Source organism: Mesoplodon mirus, assembly GCF_964341445.2.
Source record: "Mesoplodon mirus genome assembly, chromosome: 6".
Classification (NCBI taxonomy): Eukaryota; Metazoa; Chordata; class Mammalia; order Artiodactyla; family Ziphiidae; genus Mesoplodon; species Mesoplodon mirus.
In genome coordinates, this window is record NC_138982.1 from 87,632,626 (window position 1) to 87,652,343 (window position 19,718).

The 19,718-nt window shown below is 35.7% G+C and overlaps 1 protein-coding gene across 2 annotated transcripts in view; it reads left to right on the forward strand.

The window, feature by feature from the left end:
- CFAP44 (cilia and flagella associated protein 44) overlaps window positions 1-19,718 on the forward strand; it is a 136,748-nt gene that overhangs the window by 73,783 nt on the left and 43,247 nt on the right. For both annotated transcript variants that reach the window (XM_082625891.1, XM_082625890.1), the window contains 5 exons: window positions 1,246-1,301; window positions 1,468-1,630; window positions 3,133-3,263; window positions 6,625-6,821; window positions 9,556-9,730. In XM_082625891.1, coding sequence (XP_082482017.1) covers window positions 1,246-1,301; window positions 1,468-1,630; window positions 3,133-3,263; window positions 6,625-6,821; window positions 9,556-9,730 — 722 coding nt within the window. The remainder of the gene's footprint in view (window positions 1-1,245; window positions 1,302-1,467; window positions 1,631-3,132; window positions 3,264-6,624; window positions 6,822-9,555; window positions 9,731-19,718) is intronic.

The following is a 19,718-nucleotide window of genomic DNA, read 5'->3' on the forward strand; positions in this document are numbered from 1 at the left end:
CATTGGTCATGTTTTATGACTTCACTTTATGAAAATCATAAACCTTGTCTTACATAAATGTAGATTTATATTTTATGTATATAAAGACTAGTACTGTAATAAAACAACTTGATCAAAAGAGAATATTTCTTTACAACAAATGATAGCAAAACAGAGACCTATGTGCTATGAAGAGAATAGAAAATAAGTTCAGTTTTACTTAAGAACTTGTTAGCTAGCAAACTAGGACTTTTTGTTTTATTCACTGGGTTATAAATCCTCTTCTTTAACAGCCTAAGACATTTTTCAGCACAGCACCTGAATAAACAAAGTACTTCTAAGTGATTTACTTCATAGTACTTCTTAATTTAAACTGATTTCCTTTCTAAAGGGAGAGTCATATTTCTGATTTCATATCTTTCTTTCTCAAGGAGAGGGATTATATTATTCTGTGTATTTCTCACTGAATATCTGTGATAAGATCAAGTGAAACACTTAAAATTTTAAAGATATACATAAATTTTTTCCTTGTATACACATGAGGTATTGTGGTGGGAATCAAAGCATGTATGAAAGAAATATGCTAAAAAAAAGTACTTTAAAATAAATGATCTAAAGGATTTTTTTGGTGTATTTTTTGTTAGTAACACATGAATATTACTAATTTGTATTTTGGAGGGGAATATGGTGATATTAACATTTTGCATACATGTGATTTTCTTTTTCTACATACCTCTTTAAATGAAGTAGAAACAAATAAGTTTTTTTCCCTAGTTTATTTTTTGTGACAATACTTTCCAGGTGGGCTTCCCTGGTGGCGCAGTGGTTGAGAATCTGCCTGCTAATGCAGGGGACACGGGTTCGAGCCCTGGTCTGGGAGGATCCCACATGCCATGGAGCAACTAGGCCCGTGAGCCACAACTACTGAGTCTGCGCATCTAGAGCCTGTGCTCCGCAACAAGAGAGGCCGCCATAGTGAGAGGCCCGCGCACTGTGATGAAGAGTGGCCCCCACTTGCCACAGCTGGAGAAAGCCCTCGCACAGAAACGAAGACACAACACAGCAAAAATGAATAAATTAATTAATAAACTCCTACCCCCAACATCTTAAAAAAAAAAAAAAGAATTAAAAAAAAAAAAAAAAAAACTTTCCAGGCCTACAGTTGTTAGAAATTAGCAGATAAAACCCCTCAATTTACTACTTATTAGATATTTTAAGGTAAATATGCAATTTAAAGGAGCTAAGCTTTTACTCCTTTTCCTACAGTTTGGAATAGAAACAGAGCCAATTCCAGAAGATATTGAAGATCCTAAAGCCTACAGGTATGGGAATTTTTGATCAATACCTAATAAGACTGGGCTTTTGCAAAACACACCAACATTTTACCAAAGCTGACCAAGTTAAATGAATTTCCAAATTATTAAATACTAATTTTCTCTGCTGTTTCTCTGTCTTTAACCTGTTACCTTTTAAAATTTCTGTTTTCAGTATTGAGAATGCCAGAAGAAAAAGAGAACATGACAAGTTAATGAAAGAAGGGGAAGAAATCAAGGCTGAGAAGAGAGAACGAATCAAAGCTTTAAGGAATCAATTACAGAAACTACTACAGATGAATGAAGAATTACCAAAACATATGCAGTTTAAATGGACAGTAAGCCTAAAATAAATTTGATTTTAATTTTAACATATGCTATTTCTGAATTGAGGCTGCTATTTTGCCAACAAGTAGGAACACTTAAAACCATCTTTAAATTTCCCTTGTCTGGTCGGTCAGTGTGTTGGCAGCAACTGAACTACTGTAGAACTTGTCATGCAACTTGGTTTGGATATAGATGAGCCTCTTTACACAAAGTTTACTTCTGGATTTAACTACTTCACATTTTTTTGGTACTAAGATATAAGTTTGAATCTGGTTATCAATCCTTACCATACCTAGCCAAGATATTTAACTGTTGGATAGGTACATACTATATAATTTGATTCTCTGTGGTTCCTTTTCCATAATTCATCAACTCTATTGAAAAGATAGTACCTGGTTCATCCACAAAGTTTCTAAAAGATGACTTAGTATAGTTGTAGCTATGGGGACAATCACCAAATTGTTTAAGCTAATATTGTATTAAATTTTTTTCTTCTGTGACTTGTTGCAAAGCCCCATCTACCTCCTAGTGATAACTTTTTTCCTCATTTTTTTTACATTATCTTAAATGGAATTACTGTCAAGAGCCTAATCAAATTAAAAGCTCAGAATTTATTATCCTGACTATACCCATGGGTTACCCAGTCCTATAATTCCAGAAGCACTTAGCCAATTTCATATAAAAAAAAAACTGTGGTGAAATCATAATGATTAACTCATTATATTGGTTAAAAGACCAATTTATAATGGTTAAAGGATGTTTGTTATTTTACTAAGAAAAGTGTTGATACTTGCAGAATATGGTTACATAATTCAAAATAAAGAACAACTGAGGTAAGTTCTGTGGCTAAGCATTTTACATACACCATTAGTTAAAACACCAACACACCTGGAAAGAATAATTACTTTCAATTTAGTGTGAATGAAGGCCCTGATATTTTTCCAGGAGTGAAGGAAAGAAACACGAGGCCCCTAAGTATCCTTATGGGGAAAATGGCCCCTTTGGTGAAGGATATTCAGCCAGAACTTGGTTATATCCGGAAGACACCAAAGACATTACTGTCTTTCCTAGGTGGGGGGGTCACATGGGAGGGAAGGTTCAGCTAATGATCAAGTGCCATGAACTTTTACCCCATGCCCAGGTGGTTATGTAATAGTAGTTATTCTGGGGTGGAGAGAGTTCCTCTTTTTTTCTTTTTTTTTTAAACTGTTTAAACTCTCCAAATATTCTGTTAGCATTCATTGTTTTTACTGTGGGAAAAATCTTTTAATATGTAACTGTATTTTCATCATTGTTAATTATTTCTGGGAACTTTTCTCCATATTTTGTGACAGTAAAATCAAAAATATGTTGTTTTTTTCTAGAATGAGAGTTTATGATACTTAGGAGACAGTTATGATGTGGCATAAAATTGAGGACAAACCTTAAAAATCTGTATTTATGTATGAAATAGGATTGATAAAGTCCATCGATAAAGATACCCATTTTGATGAACAAATCTACTTATCTGCAGGATTTTGATCTAGATTCCAAAATTCATGCTGAGATTGACAGGAAAACAGCTAATAAAATTCAACAAGTGGAAAAGGAATTAGCTTGGGAAAAAGAGAAGCACCAACTTGGCCTAATGAAGCTACAGAATAGGTAGGATCCATATTTTCTGCAAGTTAAGATGTTTGAGAGCATATATTTGAAGAAAGTCATTTCCAGTGGCTTTGTTGAAGTGGTCAGATTAAGAGGTCTCCTGAAGTACCTACTAACTCCTAAAATCTCAAGGAATCCTCTTGTCAGTGCTGCTGATTTCCTGAGCTCACTCCTTCCCAGTTTAAGTCTGCGAAATTTTTTGCAAACCAAATTATGTCATACATATTTACTTTCGTTTTTTTTTTTTTTTTTCTGCTGTACGCGGGCCTCTCACCGTTGTGGCCTCTCCCGTTGCGGAGCACAGACTCCGGACGCGCAGGCTCAGCAACCATGGATCACGGGCCCAGCTGCTCCGCGGCATGTGGATCTTCCCAGACCGGGGCACGAACCCGTGTCCCCTGCATCGGCAGGCGGACTCTCAACCACTGCGCCACCAGGGAAGCCCTACTTTCGGTTTTTAACAAACAATTTATTTTATAACTAATTAACACATGAGCATGTATATATTAGAAAGTCAAAATTAAAATAGAGCCAAAGGGGCTTCCCTGGTGGCGCAGTGGTTAAGAATCCACCTGCCAATGCAAGAGACATGGGTTCGAGCCCTGGTCTGGGAAAATCACACATGCCCCGGAGCAACTAAGCCTGTGCACCACAACTACTGAGCCTACACTCTAGAGCTCACGAGCCACAACTGAGCCCACGTGCCTAGAGCTGGTGCTCCACAACAAGAGAAGCCACCACAATGAGAAGACTGTGCATGGCAACAAAGAGTAACCCCCGCTCGCCACAACTAGAGAAAGCCCAAGCACAGCAACGGAGACCTAACACAGCCAAAAAAAGAAAAACTCAAAAAAAATAAAAAAATAAAATAACCATTATAACACTCCAGAAATTTCCCTCGTGGCCTCCTCCCGATAATATTTACTCTCCAAAGATGAATGTTTATCACCGTAGATTAGTTGTGTCTGTGAACTTCATATACATGGAAAGCTGCAGTATGAACACTTTTGTATCTGGCTTCTTTATTCAGTATCATGCCTAAGATTACCCATGTTGATGCAGGTAGCAGTACTTCATTCATTTTCATTGCTTTGTAATATTCTATTAAATGGTTATACCACAATTTATTAATCCATTTAACTGCTGATATTTGAGTTGTTCCTATTTTTTGGCTTCGATGAATAATGCTGACATTCTTGTGCATGTCTTTTGGTGGACATAAGCACTTATTTCTGTTTGCTATATAATCAGGAGTGGAACTGCTAGACTGTAGGTTCTAAGCATGTTTAGCTTTATTAGACACTGACAAACAGTTCTCCAAAATGGCTCAATTTATTTATACTCTGATTATCAATGTATGAGAATTCCAATTGATTCCCATTGTATTCATTTTCTAGGGCTTCCATAACAAAGTACCACAGACAGGCTGGCTTACAATAACAGACATTTATTATCTGATAATTGTGGGGACCAAAATCGAACTGTTGACTAAATTGGTTTCTTTTGAGAGCTGGGAGGGAGAATCTGTTCCATGCCTTTTTGTGAGCTTCTGATGGCTTGGCCAGCAATCTTTGGTGTTTCTTAGCTTGTAGATGCATCGCTCTAAATCTTCTGTCTTCACATGGTGTTCTCTCTGTGTCTCTTCGTATAATATTGCCTCTGTGCTTGTCCAACTTTTCTCCTTTTATGAGGACACCAGTCATGTTGGATTAGGATCCACCCTAATGATCTCATTTTAACTTGATTCCCTCTGTTAAGAACTTATTTCCAGATAAGGTCATATTCTGAGGTGCCTGGGGGGTTAGGACTTCATATTCTTTTTGGGGGACACAATTCAACCCATAACACTTATGCTTGCCATCACTGGGCATTGTCAGCTCTTTAAATTTCAGCTATTCTGTAGTAGTGTCTCAATGTGATTTAAATTGGCATTTTCCAGATGAGTGACGATCTTCAGTACCTTTTCCTATACTTATTGGTTATTTTTATATTCTCTTTTGTTAGGGGTTTGCTCAAGTCTTTTGTTCATTTAAAAATTGGGTTGTGGAAAAAAAAATTGGGTTGTGGGACTTATATTCTGGATGAGTCTAATCATACACATGACATGTATGTATGACATATCTATGTGTGTGTATGCACACATGTAAAATATCTTGCTCTACTCTGTGGCTTGTCTTTTCATCCTCATTATAGTATCTTTTTGAACAGAAGTTTTTAATTTTAATAAAGTTTAGTTTATCAATGTTTTCCTTTGTAATTTATCAATATTTTCACTAACTTTTTATGGTTAGTGCTTTTATGTTGTAGTTAAGGAATCTTTGCCTATTCCCAATTCATGAAATAATTCTCCATTTTCTTTTAGAAGCTCTACTGTTTTGCCATTATCTATCTTGGGTAATTTTTGTGGGTGGTGTAAGATAGAGATCAAGTGTCTTTTGTTTCTATATGGATATCCAGTTGGCCCACTGTCATTCACTGAAAAGACCATCCTTTCCTTACTAGATTGTAGTGATGCTTTTGTCAAAAATCCGGTAACCACATATATGTGGGTCTGTTTCTAAACACTTCATTTTATTCCATTGGCTGTCTGTTTTTGTGCTAGTGTCACAAGACCTTAATTATTCTTGACATCTGATATTATGAACCCTCTGGATTGTTCTTCACCTTCAATATTGCTTAGGTCCTTTGCACAGAATAAGTTTGTCAACTTTCACGACAAAACCTAGGATTTTGGTTGGAATTACATTGAATCTATAAATCAACTTAGACATAAAAAGATGAGGAAATAATTGTGAACCAGCAAAAAATAACAACAATTAAATTGATGAAGAACTTTTAAAAGATAGATGTCTATGAGCTATAAGAGAAAGTTGAACTGGAGAGTAGTACAGATTCCTGAGCTTAATGTTTTTTATAAAGACAAATAGGGTAATATGTACATACATGTATCACCACCTGTTATCTATCGTATATGTAATATATGAAATATTATATATAATAAATGAGATAATAGATAGGAAGATGAATTACATTTCCTCAGAGTTTGATATAATCCATTTACCTTTAAACTGCAGTCTGTCTGAAAATTTTTGACTCTTCATACTATCAAAACAATGGTATTATACTGTTTATAATGAGATGTTTAGTATTTTCATTAAGAAGAAAATTCTACTTGCTCTTTAACCAAGTCCTATTCAACTTCCACTACATCCTTGTTGGGTTGGTATATGCATGGTTGAATTTTGGATCCAGTGTGATATAATGGTATCATTTATCAGCATAGTACATTGTGATCTTATTATGTAATAATCATGCAGCATGATTGAAATGGTGATGATTGCAAATACTTTTTTTCCTTCAGATTTCGTGATTCATTGGAAATCGATACTATTGTGGTTCATGCCATACAAAGTGATCACAAGATATCCTCCTATAGGCTTGTGAAGCCCTCTAAATACTCCAAATCCAAACGGCCAAGTCAATCGGAGAGAAGAGCGAGCAAATTTGAGAGGTTTGAAAAAGAAGGAACTAGAAGAAAGGACAGTCAGAGAGATACAGGTAACATAAATGACAAGAAGGCTTTTAAATCCCTAGTTATTAAAATTTCAAAGTTGAATTATCTTTTTGTGAGCACTTCCCATGTCCAGCTGTTCTTAAATCTAGGATTTCCCCAGATGCTAGTTTTCCTAGGCAGTGTTTGTTCCCAGATTCCTGGGCCCCATCTCAGAGGGTAGGGCTAGAACACAGCATTTCACACTCTTTTCCAAGAGTGTATGCTTTAAACAGAGTGATGAGCTGAGAATACAGATGTGAAAATAGTGCCTCTAATCCCTGCACCCTGCCTCTTGTGACTGCCTGCAGGATGACTGCAGGTGAGTAGGAGGAAGACAGGAATTCTGGGAATGGCTTGCAGAGCCCAGTCAAAGATAAAGGTCACTGGGGCTTCCCTGGTGGCGCGGTGGTTGAGAGTCTGCCTGACGATGCAGGGGACGCGGGTTCATGTCCTGGTCTGGGAAGATCCCACGTGCCATGGAGCGGCTGGGCCCGTGAGCCATGGCCGCTGGGCCTGCACGTCCGGAGCCTGTGCTCCGCAGTGGGAGAGGCCACAACAGTGAGAGGCCCGCGTACCGCAAAAAAAAAAAAAAAAAAAAGATAAAGGTCACTGTAGCCTGGCCAGATCTAGACTAGTGCCCAGGATACAGTACTGACCTTAATACTGGTTCACTCTCTTCATTGAGAAACCTTTAATGGCTTCTTTCTGCCTCTAGGATAAAATCTGAAACCATTATCCCCATATTTAATCCTTCCACAATATCCCTAATTTATTTCCAATAGCTCATTCTCATACTGCGTGATTGGCACGTTTAGCTTATTGTCCTGCTTGTTGCTTCCTAATTATGTCTGAAACTTCCACATCCAGGTTCCTGATGGAGTGACCAATTCACTCCTCTCCCCTCTGAATTCTCCCCAGTCCTTGGGGATCCAGATCAAATTATACTTTTATTTTTTTAATTGAAGTATAGTTGATTTACAATGTTGTGTTAGTTTCAGGTGTACAGCACAGTGATTGTTATATTTATATTCTTTATCAGATTCTTTTCCCTTATTGGTTATTACAAAATATTGAGTATAGTTCCCTGTGCTATACAGTAGGACCTTGTTGGTTATCTATTTTATATATACAAATTACACTTCTACATAAAGCCTTTCTGTGGCCACTCAGGCCACATTAAACTATTATTTTACCATGGTGCCATATATTTGAAATATGAAATGAAATGGTAGCTTGTAACTATATGACCATCCATATTATTTAACTTTTTTTGTGTATATCCAAAGTATATCTCTATGCAACTTGAACATAAATAGAGTAATTCCCCCAGTAGATACTTATAACTGATAAAATCAATTATTTTAATTAATTAATTGTTATAGAAGTATAACTGACCTACAAAACTGTTAGTTCTAGGTATGCAACATAGTGATTCCATATTTCTATACATTACAGAATGATCACCATAATAAGTCTAGTTATCATCTGTTACCATACAAAATTATTACTATGTTATTGACTGTGTTTCCTATGCTGTACATTTCATCCCCAGACTCATTTATTTTGTAACTGGAAGTTTGTACCTCTTGATCTCCCTCACCTATTTCATCCCCTCTCCCCCTCCCCTCTGGCAACCAGCTGTTTGTTTTCTATATCTATGAGTCTGTTTCTGTTTTATTATGTTTGTTCATTTGTTTTGTTTTTTTAGATTCCACATATTAGAGAAATCATGCAGTATTTTTCTTTGTCTGACTTATTTCAGTCTGATACCCTCTAGGTCATCCATGTTGTCACAAATGGCAAGATTTTATTTTTTATGGCTGAGTAATATTCCATTGTGTGTGTGTATAACATATATATGTATACCACATCTTCTTTATCTGTTCACCTATCGATAGACACTTAGGTTGCTTCCATATCTTGGCTATTGTAAATAATGCTGCAGTGAACATAGGGGCACATATATTTTTTGAATTAGTGGGGTTTTTTCCCTTTAGAAAAATATCCGAAGTAGAATTCCTGGGTCATATGGTAGTTCTATTTTTAATTTTTGAGGAACCCCCATACTGTTTTCTATAGTGGCTGCACTAATTTACATTCCTACCAGCAGTGCACAAAGGCTTCCTTTTCTCTATCTCCTCACCAACACTTGTTATTTGTCATCTTTTTGATAACAGCAATTCTGACAGGTGTGAGGTGATATCTCATTGTGGTTTTGATTTGCATTTCCCTGATGACTAGTGATGTTGAGCATTTTTTCATGTGTCTGTGATAAAGCCCATAATTTTTAAATTCTAGATTTGTGTGTTTCTGACCAGTTTTTTGATTGGTCACAGACCACTGCAGTTGGTATATGTCACCTTAAATTATACATGTCAAATAGGACTCACTTGCTTTTCCCTTCCCCGATCATCATGTTACAGACACTCTTTCCCTGCTTCCCAATATCTGTCAGTGGTCTGTTATTCATTATCTTGTTCTCTAATTGTTATCTCACCAACTTTTTAATAAGGTTCGGAGGAGCAAAAATTGTGATTTAGATCTCTTTATTTTGGTATTCTAAAATACTTATGGGATTTAATTCATGGTAGTTGCTTAATATATACTGCAGATTATTATATATATTACACATTCATTATATTCTTGGATTTTTAAAATGTGGCAGGTTAAAAACAATATTTGAAAGTTTTATTTTGATGTTTAAAAAAGATTGAAAAAAAATGTTGACTCTCTGTACAGGTGGGAGTATTAGTGTGCCAGAAGAATCAATCATAGAAAAAGGGAAGAAATTTCGACCTAAAACCCTAAGTGAAATTATGGTGGAAAATCAAATTGAGAAAACAAGGAAACTTATATTAAAGGCTGAAAGGGCCCAACTGAAAATTCAGCAGCGAAAAAAAGAATGGGAGGAAATGTAAGTTTTTTTACCTGAAATCTTTTGTTTTAATGAGTCTCAAAATGTCTTTTAAAATCTTTACATTTATTGACATTGGTATTAAAGAACTAAAAGAAATAGAAACCGATAGAGATATTAAAGTCAAGTTAGGTGGATCTTTCAGGGTGGTGATACTGTGGTGGACCTTCAGTGACCCCTTGAGTTTCAGGTCTAGGAATTTCATTTTACTAATATATTCAGTGATTTTTAAGAATTAAGAAATTCTTTTCTATCCCAACATTAAGAAGATATTACTCCTGTACGTTCTTCTAACATCTTATAGTTTGGGTCTTCATCTTTAGGTCTCTAAAGGTACTTTCATTTAACAAGCACATCTTTTCATTTATTTGTTTTCCACCTTTATATCTTTGGTTAAATATCTCTTCATGTCTTTTGCTCATGTTCAGATAACAGTGTTTATCTTATACTGTTGACTTTTGAGAGTTCTTTGTATATTCTAGACATGAGTACTGTGTTGGATATTTTATTTGCAAATATTTTCTCCTAGTCTGTGGCTTGTCTTTTTATTCCCTTAACAGGATCTTTTTCAGAGCAAAAGTTTTTAATTAGGTTGAAGACAATTTATTGATTTTTTTTCCCTATGAATCTTGTTTTTGGTACCAGGTCTAAGAACTCTGCCTAGCCATAGGTCCCAAAGATTTTCTCCTATTTTTCTTCTAAAGGTTTTATAGTTTTACATTTTACATTTAAGTCTATGATCCATTTTGGTGTTCATTTTTGTGTAAGATGTGTAAAATGTGGGATTTAGATGTAATTTCATCTTTTTTTTTTTTTGCCTGTGGATGACTAATTGCTCTAACACCATTTGTTGAAAAGGCTCTCTTTCCTCCATTGAATTGCTTTTGCACCTTTGTCAGAAATTATTTAGGCATATTTGTGTGGGTCTATTTCTGGGTTTGCTTTCTGTTCCATTAATCTATATGTCTATCCCTTTGCCAATACCATAGTGTCTTGATTACTGTAGCTATGTAATAAGTCTTGAAATTGGGTAAACTGATTCCTTTCATCTTATTCTTCTTTTTCAAAATTATTTTAACCATTCTAGTTATTTTGCCTTTCCATATAAATCATATATTTACCCCCCAAAAATCTTGCTGAAATTCTTTAGGAATTATTTTAATTCTGTTTATCAGTTTGTGGAGAATTGACATATTTATTATGTTGTCTTCTAATCCATGGACATAGTATGACTCTACATTTACTTAGATCTCCTTTGATTTCATCAGTATTTTGTTGTTTTTAATATAAAAGTCCTATATATATCTTGTTAGATTTACACACAGATATTTCACTTTTGGGACCAATTGTAAATGGTATTGTTTTTAATTTTGATACCTATGTGTTCATGGTATAGAAATAAAATTGTATTTTTTAGGTTTATCTAGTATTCTGTAAACTTGCTGAACTGTCATATTAGTTCTGAGAATATTTTTGTAGGTTCCTTGGGAATTTCTGTGTAGACAATCATGTAATCTGTGAATAGAGACAGTTTTATTTCTTTGTATCCAATCTGTTTGCCTCTTCTTTTCTTTTCCTTTCCTACTGCACTGGCTAAGACTTCCAGTACCATGTTGAAATAGCATAGGGAGAGCTGGTGTCCACAAGTTGTTCCTGATCTTAGGGGAGAAGCATTCAGTACTGATGGTGTAACTTTTCATTCTTTTATTTCAATCTGCTCATATAGCTACATTTGACTTTAGTGTGTTTTTGACAGCATATAGTTGGGTTATGTTTTTAAACCCACTCTGTCAATCTCAGTTCTTCACTGGGTGTATTTAGACCATTTACACTTAATGTAATTATCAATGTTTAGGGCTTATATCTGCTATTTTATATTTTGTTTTCTATTCTCTATTTTTCATTTTTCTTCTTTTTCTTGCTTTCCTGTGGTTACTTGAATATTTTAGAGTTCCAATATGATTAATCTGTAATGTTTTTGAGTGCATCATTTTGTGTAGCTTTTTAGTGTTTGCTCTAGGTATTACATTATGAATACATGACTAATCACAGTCTGTTTTAGCTGACTTTCTCTGATTTCAGCAGGATAAGGAGGAGTGTCATCTTATTATGAGTATAGAAGTCCAGGTTACCCATTCTTCTCCAGTTGACACCTTAGGAAGGAAGGGTCTACTCGCTGGTCAAAGTTGGTGCTCCAGATTCCACTAGGCTCCCACTAATACCACTTTGCTCTCCAGTTGTCCTCCACTGTTACTGTGGAGCATGGTGAAAATCATTACTCTCCACTAGGGCTCCTCATACACAACTGCAGCAGGGAGGGGGAGGGGTAGATCACCTTGTTACTGCTAGGCAGGAGTGGAAATCCAGATTCCCTTTGGGGTCTCCACTCACACTGTGGTAGGGAGGTTTGTTCCACACACTGGTGATGAAAGTCCTGGTTCCCAGGACTCACTTTCTCTAACACCACTCTGTTGGGGTTGCGTTGCCTTGTTAAAGCCTGGTGATGGAGGAAGTTTAGACTCCCACTTGGCCTTTGCTGGCATGGGTGGAAGTAGCACTACATTTTTTTTTTCCTGTGGAATCGGCTGGAGTAGAGAGTTTAGTGTCTATAAGTTTTTTCTCTTGCCATTCTGTTCTTGATGCTTTAGCTAGAGAGAGAAGGATTTTGTTGGGCTTTTGTTGTCTAAACACACTGGGGTTTCTGAGTTACTGTTTTCTTTCTTTTTTTTTAATTGAAGCATAGTTGACTTACAATGTTGTGTTGATTTCTGCTGTATAGCAAAGTGATTCAGTTATACATTTATATACATTCTTTTTTATATTTTGAGACATTATGGTTTATCACAAGATTTTTTTTATAGATTTCTCTTTTTTAAATTAATTTATTTATTTATGTTTTTTGGCTGTGTTGGGTCTTCGTTTCTGTGTGAGGGCTTTCTCTAGTTGTGGCAAGCAGGGGCCACTCTTCATTGTGGTGCACAGGCCTCTCACTATCATGGCCTCTCTTGTTGCAGAGCACAGGCTTCAGACGCACAGGCTCAGTAGTTGTGGCTCACGAGCCTAGTTGCTCTGCGGCATGTGGGATCTTCCCAGACCAGGGCTCGAACCTGTGACCCCTGCATTGGCAGGTTGATTCTCAACCACTGCACCACCAGGGAAGCCCCTATCACAAGATATTGAATATAGTTCCCTGTGCTATAAAGTAGGACCTTGTTGTTTATCCATTCTATATAAAATAGTTTGCATCTGCTAACCCCAAACTCCCTATCCATCGCTCCCCCATGCCCCCTCCCTTTTGACAACCACAAGTCTGTTCTCTATGTCTGTGAGTATGTTTCTGTTTCATAGATAGGTTCATTTGTGTCATATTCTAGATTCCACTTCTAAGGGATACCTTACGGTATTTGTCTTTCTCTTTCTGACTTAACTTCACTTAGTATGATAATCTCTAAGTCCACCCATGTTGCTGCAAATGGCATTACTTCATTCTTTTTATGGCTGAGTAGTATTTCATTGTGTATGTGTACCACATCGTCTTTACCTATTAATCTGTCAATGGACATTTAGGTTGTTTCCATGTCTTGACTATTGTGAATAGTGCTGCTATGAACATAGAGGTGCATGTATCTTTTTGAATTATATTTTGTCCAAATATATGTCCAGGAGTGGGATTGACAGATCATATGACATGAGTTTCTGTTTTCTTTAGCTCCAAGTTCTGAGATATACAAGGCAAAAATAAAACCCAGAGAACTTGCCATCATATACTTCCTTGGGTCCCAAGGTTTTTTGTGGCCTACCTCCTTTTCACCTTTCAGAATCTTCTTATATTTGTTTTATATATAATGTCCAGGGTTTTTATTTTCTGCTTGCTGGAAAAAGTAGCAAAATGTGGGTCTATTCCATCTTCCTGGAAGTGGAACTCCTCTCAATTGATTTTTCTCATATTTATCTTTAATCTAATGATGTTGCTAAGCTTACTTGGTGTATTAGCTTTTTTTCAGATTCTTTACAGTAGTTTACAGTAGTACAGTCATCTGGTCTCATGGGAGATGAGCCTTATCTTTCAGCCTGGCCTGAGATCTTCATTCTCTCTTAGACCTTTGTGATTATCCAAGACATATTCTTTGTTCTTAATGGCCCCCAGTGGCTGAGAGTGTGCCAAGATCCATTTCAATATGTGTATTTTTTCATTAACCAACGTGTGGGAATCATTCCGCTAGTTTCTGAACTTCTTTCAGAGGTAATTATACTGTGAATAGCTGTAGATTTGGTGTGTCTGTAGGAGATGGTGAGTTCAGGAGCCTCATATGTCACCACCTTGGACCAGAATCCTAAACCTGGTGTTGCCTTAGGAGAAGCTACTGAATTCTGCTTCTATGAGCTTTACTTTAGACAGTAGTTACTCAATCATTTTTGAGCTGCTCCACCAAGCTCAGGCATCAGTGGAAATTTAATCTGTGGAGATTTCAAAAGCTTACTAGCTCTTTTTACTCTCTGGCTCACTCTGTCTTGCTCTCTCTGCTTCCATCTCCCTTTCTCTCTGTCACACACACATACCCTTCTTTGCACCAGTATCCCTGATGAACATAGATGCAAAAATCCTCAACAAATTTAGTAAACTGAATTCAACAACATATTAAAGGGATAATATACCATGATCAAGTGGTATTTATTCTAGGGATGCAAGGATGATTGAACATCCACAAATCAGTGTGACATATCACATTAACAAAAGATAAAAATCATATCATTTCAATAGCTGCAGAAAAAGCATTGACCAAGTTCAACGTCCATTCATAATAAAAACTCACAGCACACTGGATATAGCAGGAACATAACTCAACATTATAAAGGCCATATATGACAAACCCACAGCTAACATTATACTCAGTGGTGAAGAGCTGAAAGCTTTCCCTCTAAGGTCAGGAACAAGACAAGGATACTCACTATTGTTACTTCTATTCAACATAAGAATGAAAGTTCTAGCCAGAGTAGTTAGGCAAGAAAAGAAATAAAAGGCATCCAAAGGAAGAAGTAAAGCTATCTCTGTTTGCAGATGTCATATTATATAAAGAAAATCTTAAAGACTCCACCAAAATACCATTAGAACTAATAAACAAATTCAATAAAGTTGCAGGATACAAAATCAATACACAAAAATCAGTTGTGTTCCTATACACCAATTATGAACTATCAGAAAGAGAAATTAAGAAAGAAATCAAATTTACAACCACATCAAAAAGAATAAAATACTAAGAAATAAATTTAACCAAGAAGGTAAAATATCTGTACACCAAAGAGTATAAGAACAGTGAGATAGAAATTAAAGAAAACACAAATAGGGCCTCCCTGGTGGCGCAGTGGTTGAGAGTCCGCCTGCCGATGCAGGGGATACGGGTTCGTGCCCCGGTCTGGGAGGATCCCATATGCCGCGGAGCGGCTGGGCCCGTGAGCCATGGCCGCTGGGCCTGTGCGTCCGGAGCCTGTGCTCCGCAACGGGAGAGGCCACAACAGTGAGAGGCCCGCGTACAGCAAAAAAAATAAAAAAAAAAATAAAAAAAAAAAAAGAAAACACAAATAAATGGAAAGATATTCTGTGCTTATGGATTAGAAGACATAGTATTGTTAAAATATCCATAGTATCTAAAGCAATCTACAGATTCAGTGCAACCCCTATCAAAATGCCAATAGCATTTTCCATAGAAATGGAAAAAAATACTAAATATTGTACAGAACCAAAGACCCCAAGAAACCAAAGCAATCTTGAGAAAGAAGATCAAAGCTGGAGCTATCACACTCCCTGATTTCAAAACTATATTACAAAGCTGTAGCAATCAAAACAGTATGGTGCTGGCATAAGAAGAGATATATAGGCTAATAAAATAGAATAGAGAGCTCAGAAATAAACCCATGCGTATATGGTCAATTTAAGACAAAGGAGCCAAGAATATGCAATGAGGAAAGAGAGTCTCTTCAATAAATGGGGCTGGGAAAACTGGACCACTATCTCACACCATACAAAAAAAGAAACTTAAAATGGATTAAAGACTTGAATGTAAGACCTGAAACCATAAAACTCTAGGAAAAAAATAGGTGGTAAGCTCCATGACATCAGCCTTGCAATGATTTGTTTTGGATTTAACATCAAAAACAAAGGCAATAAAAACAAAAAATAAATAACTGTACTACATTAAATAAAAAGCTTCTGTACATCAAAGGAAACCATCAACAAAATGAAAAGGCAACTCATGGAATGGGAGAAAATATTTGCAATCATATATCTGATAAGGAGTTAATATCCAAAATGTATAAAGAACTCATACAACTCAATAACAAATAAAATAAAATAAAAATGGACAGAGGAACTAAATAGACATTTTTCCAAAGAAGGCATACAGATGGCCAACAGGTATGTGAAAGTGTTCTGCATCACTAATCATCAGGGAAATGCGAATCAAACCCACAATGAAATACCATTTCACACCTGTTAGAATGTCTGTCATCAAAAGGACAAGAGATAACAACTGTTGGTGAGGGTGTGGAGAAAAGAGAATCCTTGTGTACTGTTGGTGGGAACATAAGTTGGTGTAGCCACTGTGGAAAACAGTGTGGGGATTCCTCAAAAAATTAAAAATAGAACTACCATATAATCCAGCAATTCCCCTCCTGGTTATATATACAATGGAGATAAAATCATTATCTCAGAGATATCTGTACCCCAATATTCATTGTATTTGTAATAGCCAAGACAGGAAAACAACCCCTCCTGGTTATATATACAATGGAGATAAAATCATTATCTCAGAGATATCTGTACCCCCATATTCATTGTATTTGTAATAGCCAAGACAGGAAAACAACCTAAATCTCCACTGATGGATGAATGGATTAAAAAAAGTTGTGGCACATATATACTGTACAACAGAATATTATTCAGCTATAAAAAAAGAAAGCAGCCCTGCCATTTGTGACAACACAAATGGACCTTGAGGGCATTATACTAAGTGAAACAAGTTTGACAGAGAAAGATACATACTATATGATCTCACTTGTATGTGGAATCTAAAAAAATCTGACCTTATTGAAACAGCAGATTGGTGGTTGCTAGAGGCAAGGGGTGTTGGGGGGGATGGGAGAAATGGGTAAAAGTGGTCAAAAATACAAACTTGCAGTTATAAGATAAATAAGTTCTGGGAATGTAACTTACCACATGGTGACTATTAACAATACTGTTTTGTGTATTTGAGCTGAGAGAGTCAATCTTAATAATTCTAAGTATAAGGAAAAAATTATAACAGTGTGTGGTGATAGATGTTAACTAAATTTATTGTGGTAAATGTTTTGCTATATACACATATCAAATCATTATGTTGTATACCTTAAACTAATACAATATTGTATGTCAATTATATCTCAATGAAACAGTAAAATAAAATAGACTTGATATTTTCAAAAAATATTTTGCTGGATTTGATTTGCTAGTAATTTGTTAAGGACTTTTGTATCTTATTAATGAAGAATATTGTTCTCTAGTTTTATTTTTATGCAATGTCTTCTCTGGGTTGTTATCAGGATAACTGTGGTTTCATAAAAAGAGTTGAAGTTTTTCTTTTCTATTTTCTGAAAGACTTTGTTTAGGCTTGGTATTATTTCTTCCTTAAATATTTGATAAGACTTATCAGTAAAGCCATCTGGACCTGGAGTATTCTTTGAAGGAAGGTTGTAAATTATAAACTCAAAATTTAAATTATTACAATGCTGTTCAGATCTTCCATTTCTTCTTGGGTCAGTTTTGGTAATTTGTGTCTTTCAAGGAATTTGTGCATTTCATCAGATTTATTGGCATAATATAGTTCAAATAATACTATTCCCTTATTATTATTTTAATTTCTGTAGTATCTGTTGTGTTTTCCTCTTTTATTTTTGACATAGTTAATTTGTATCTTCTCTCTTTCTTGATCATTCCAGCAAGAGGTTTATCAAGTTTATTAATTTTTTTAAGCAACTAGCTTTTGGTTATAGATTAAAAAATATTGTTTGTCTGATTTCTATGTCACTGGTTTCTGTTCTATATCATTTCTTTCATTCTAGTTTGATTGGGTTTAATTAACTCTTTTCTTTCTTGTTGAGGTGTAAACTTTGATTTTATACTTTTCTTCTAATGTAAGTATTTAAAGTAAAAATTTCCCTCTAAGCCCTGAGCTGCATTCCACTAGTTTTGATATAGTTTCATTATTATTCAGTCCAAAATATTTTCTAGTATCCCTTGTGATTTCTTCCTTGACTTGTGGTTTATTTTAAAATGTGCTATTTAGTTTCCAAATATTTTGAGGTTTTAAAAAATATCTTTCTGTTTGATTTCTAATTTAATTTTTTGTGGTCTGTGTGAAAATAGTCTGTGTGATTAAAATTCTTTTAAATTTATTGGAAATTGTATAGGCCTGCATATAGTCTCTTAGTTAAAGTTCAATGTGTGCTTGAAAAAGAGTGTGTATTCTTGTATTCTTGGGTGTATTGTTCCATACGTGTCAATGAGGACAAGGTGATTAATAATATTGTCTAAATCTTCTGTTTCTCCTACTTTGAAGGCATGACTCTTTTGGGATTTCTACTGAATGTCTTCTACATTTAACAAGGTCTCTTTAGCTGGTGGGATCATAAGCAAGTCCCAGCCATGTGTAAACTATGAGAATTAGTTATCTTACAGCTTCCCAGTATTTGACTTTCCCCAGATGTTCTTTGTTCACCTTCATGGTGTTTCACATTACAAGTGTACAAATTAATACTCAGCCAAAAACTCAAGAGAGCCCTATATAGATTTATTTGTGTAGCTCTGATAGTCTTTTCCACAAAATTCTAGCCATTCTGGCCTCTGTGAAATCTGATTTCTGGGATTCCAACCCTACTCCATAGTATGGTAATTTCCTCCATGCAGAAACTAGGAGACAGTAAGGATTACTTATTTTGTTTCACTTTTCTCAGGAATTACAGTCCTGTGCTGCTTATCATTCAATGTCTGAACATAGTTGTTTTATATATTTTTGTTCAGTTCTAGTTATTTGTAGCATGAGGATAATTATGGGCTGTGTTTCTCTCACATGGCAAGAGCAGAAGTATTTTGTTTCTTCCTTTCCTTCCTTTCCTTTCATTAAAAATATTAATCTTTCCTTTTAGTGCTCTGTTATACACAAATGAACAATTGTCAGTTAATACATTAGATGGCATGTGTTTCCTCTGCTATACGTATGTTTGCTTTCCCCTAAAGGGCTGACTGAAGCTATATGCTCATGTTGACTGACAGGCTTCACTTTAAAGAATTAGGTAGGTTAGGCTCTCCCAATGAAGATCCCCTCCAGTGGGGTGCCAACCCATACATAGCTACCTTAGTATTTCCCAAGCAGAGAGGTCAGTTTCTGTAGAGATTAGTTCTTCAGTTTTAGTTTATGTATAAGGTTGCTACTGCCTTGCATGTGTGTAGATGGGAAAGCTGGGAGGGCTCAACTGGTTCAGGCATTCCTTTTCAATCCTCTAATTAATTTTACCAAATAGTGTCTAACATTCCATTCCCTGCTCCATACCTGCTCCATCTTTGCTTGGAGCCTCCTAGGAACTCTATCAAGAAGACCCAATCCAATTCTTTTTATAGCCTTCTCCTGGGGGTATCTGGGACTAGAGTTTTCATTGGTCTGGTTTATCCGTTAATACAATTTCATCTTCTTTCTGTCTTCTAGAAATGTATCTCTATCACTAGTTTGCTCATGGTTTTCTATCCCATTCTCAACTTTCCTAGTGATTTACTTCCTTTGACACCCCACAGTGCCATTTCCATGGAATGTGGGAAAAGAGAGGGAGATAAATTCATACATACTCGTGCTATCATTTTGAATCACATGCCTTTTTTTGAAAATGTTATGACAAACTTTATGACAGTCGCTTATGTTTTTTAAAAACTTTAACATTTTAGTGATTAAAAAAAAACAACAAC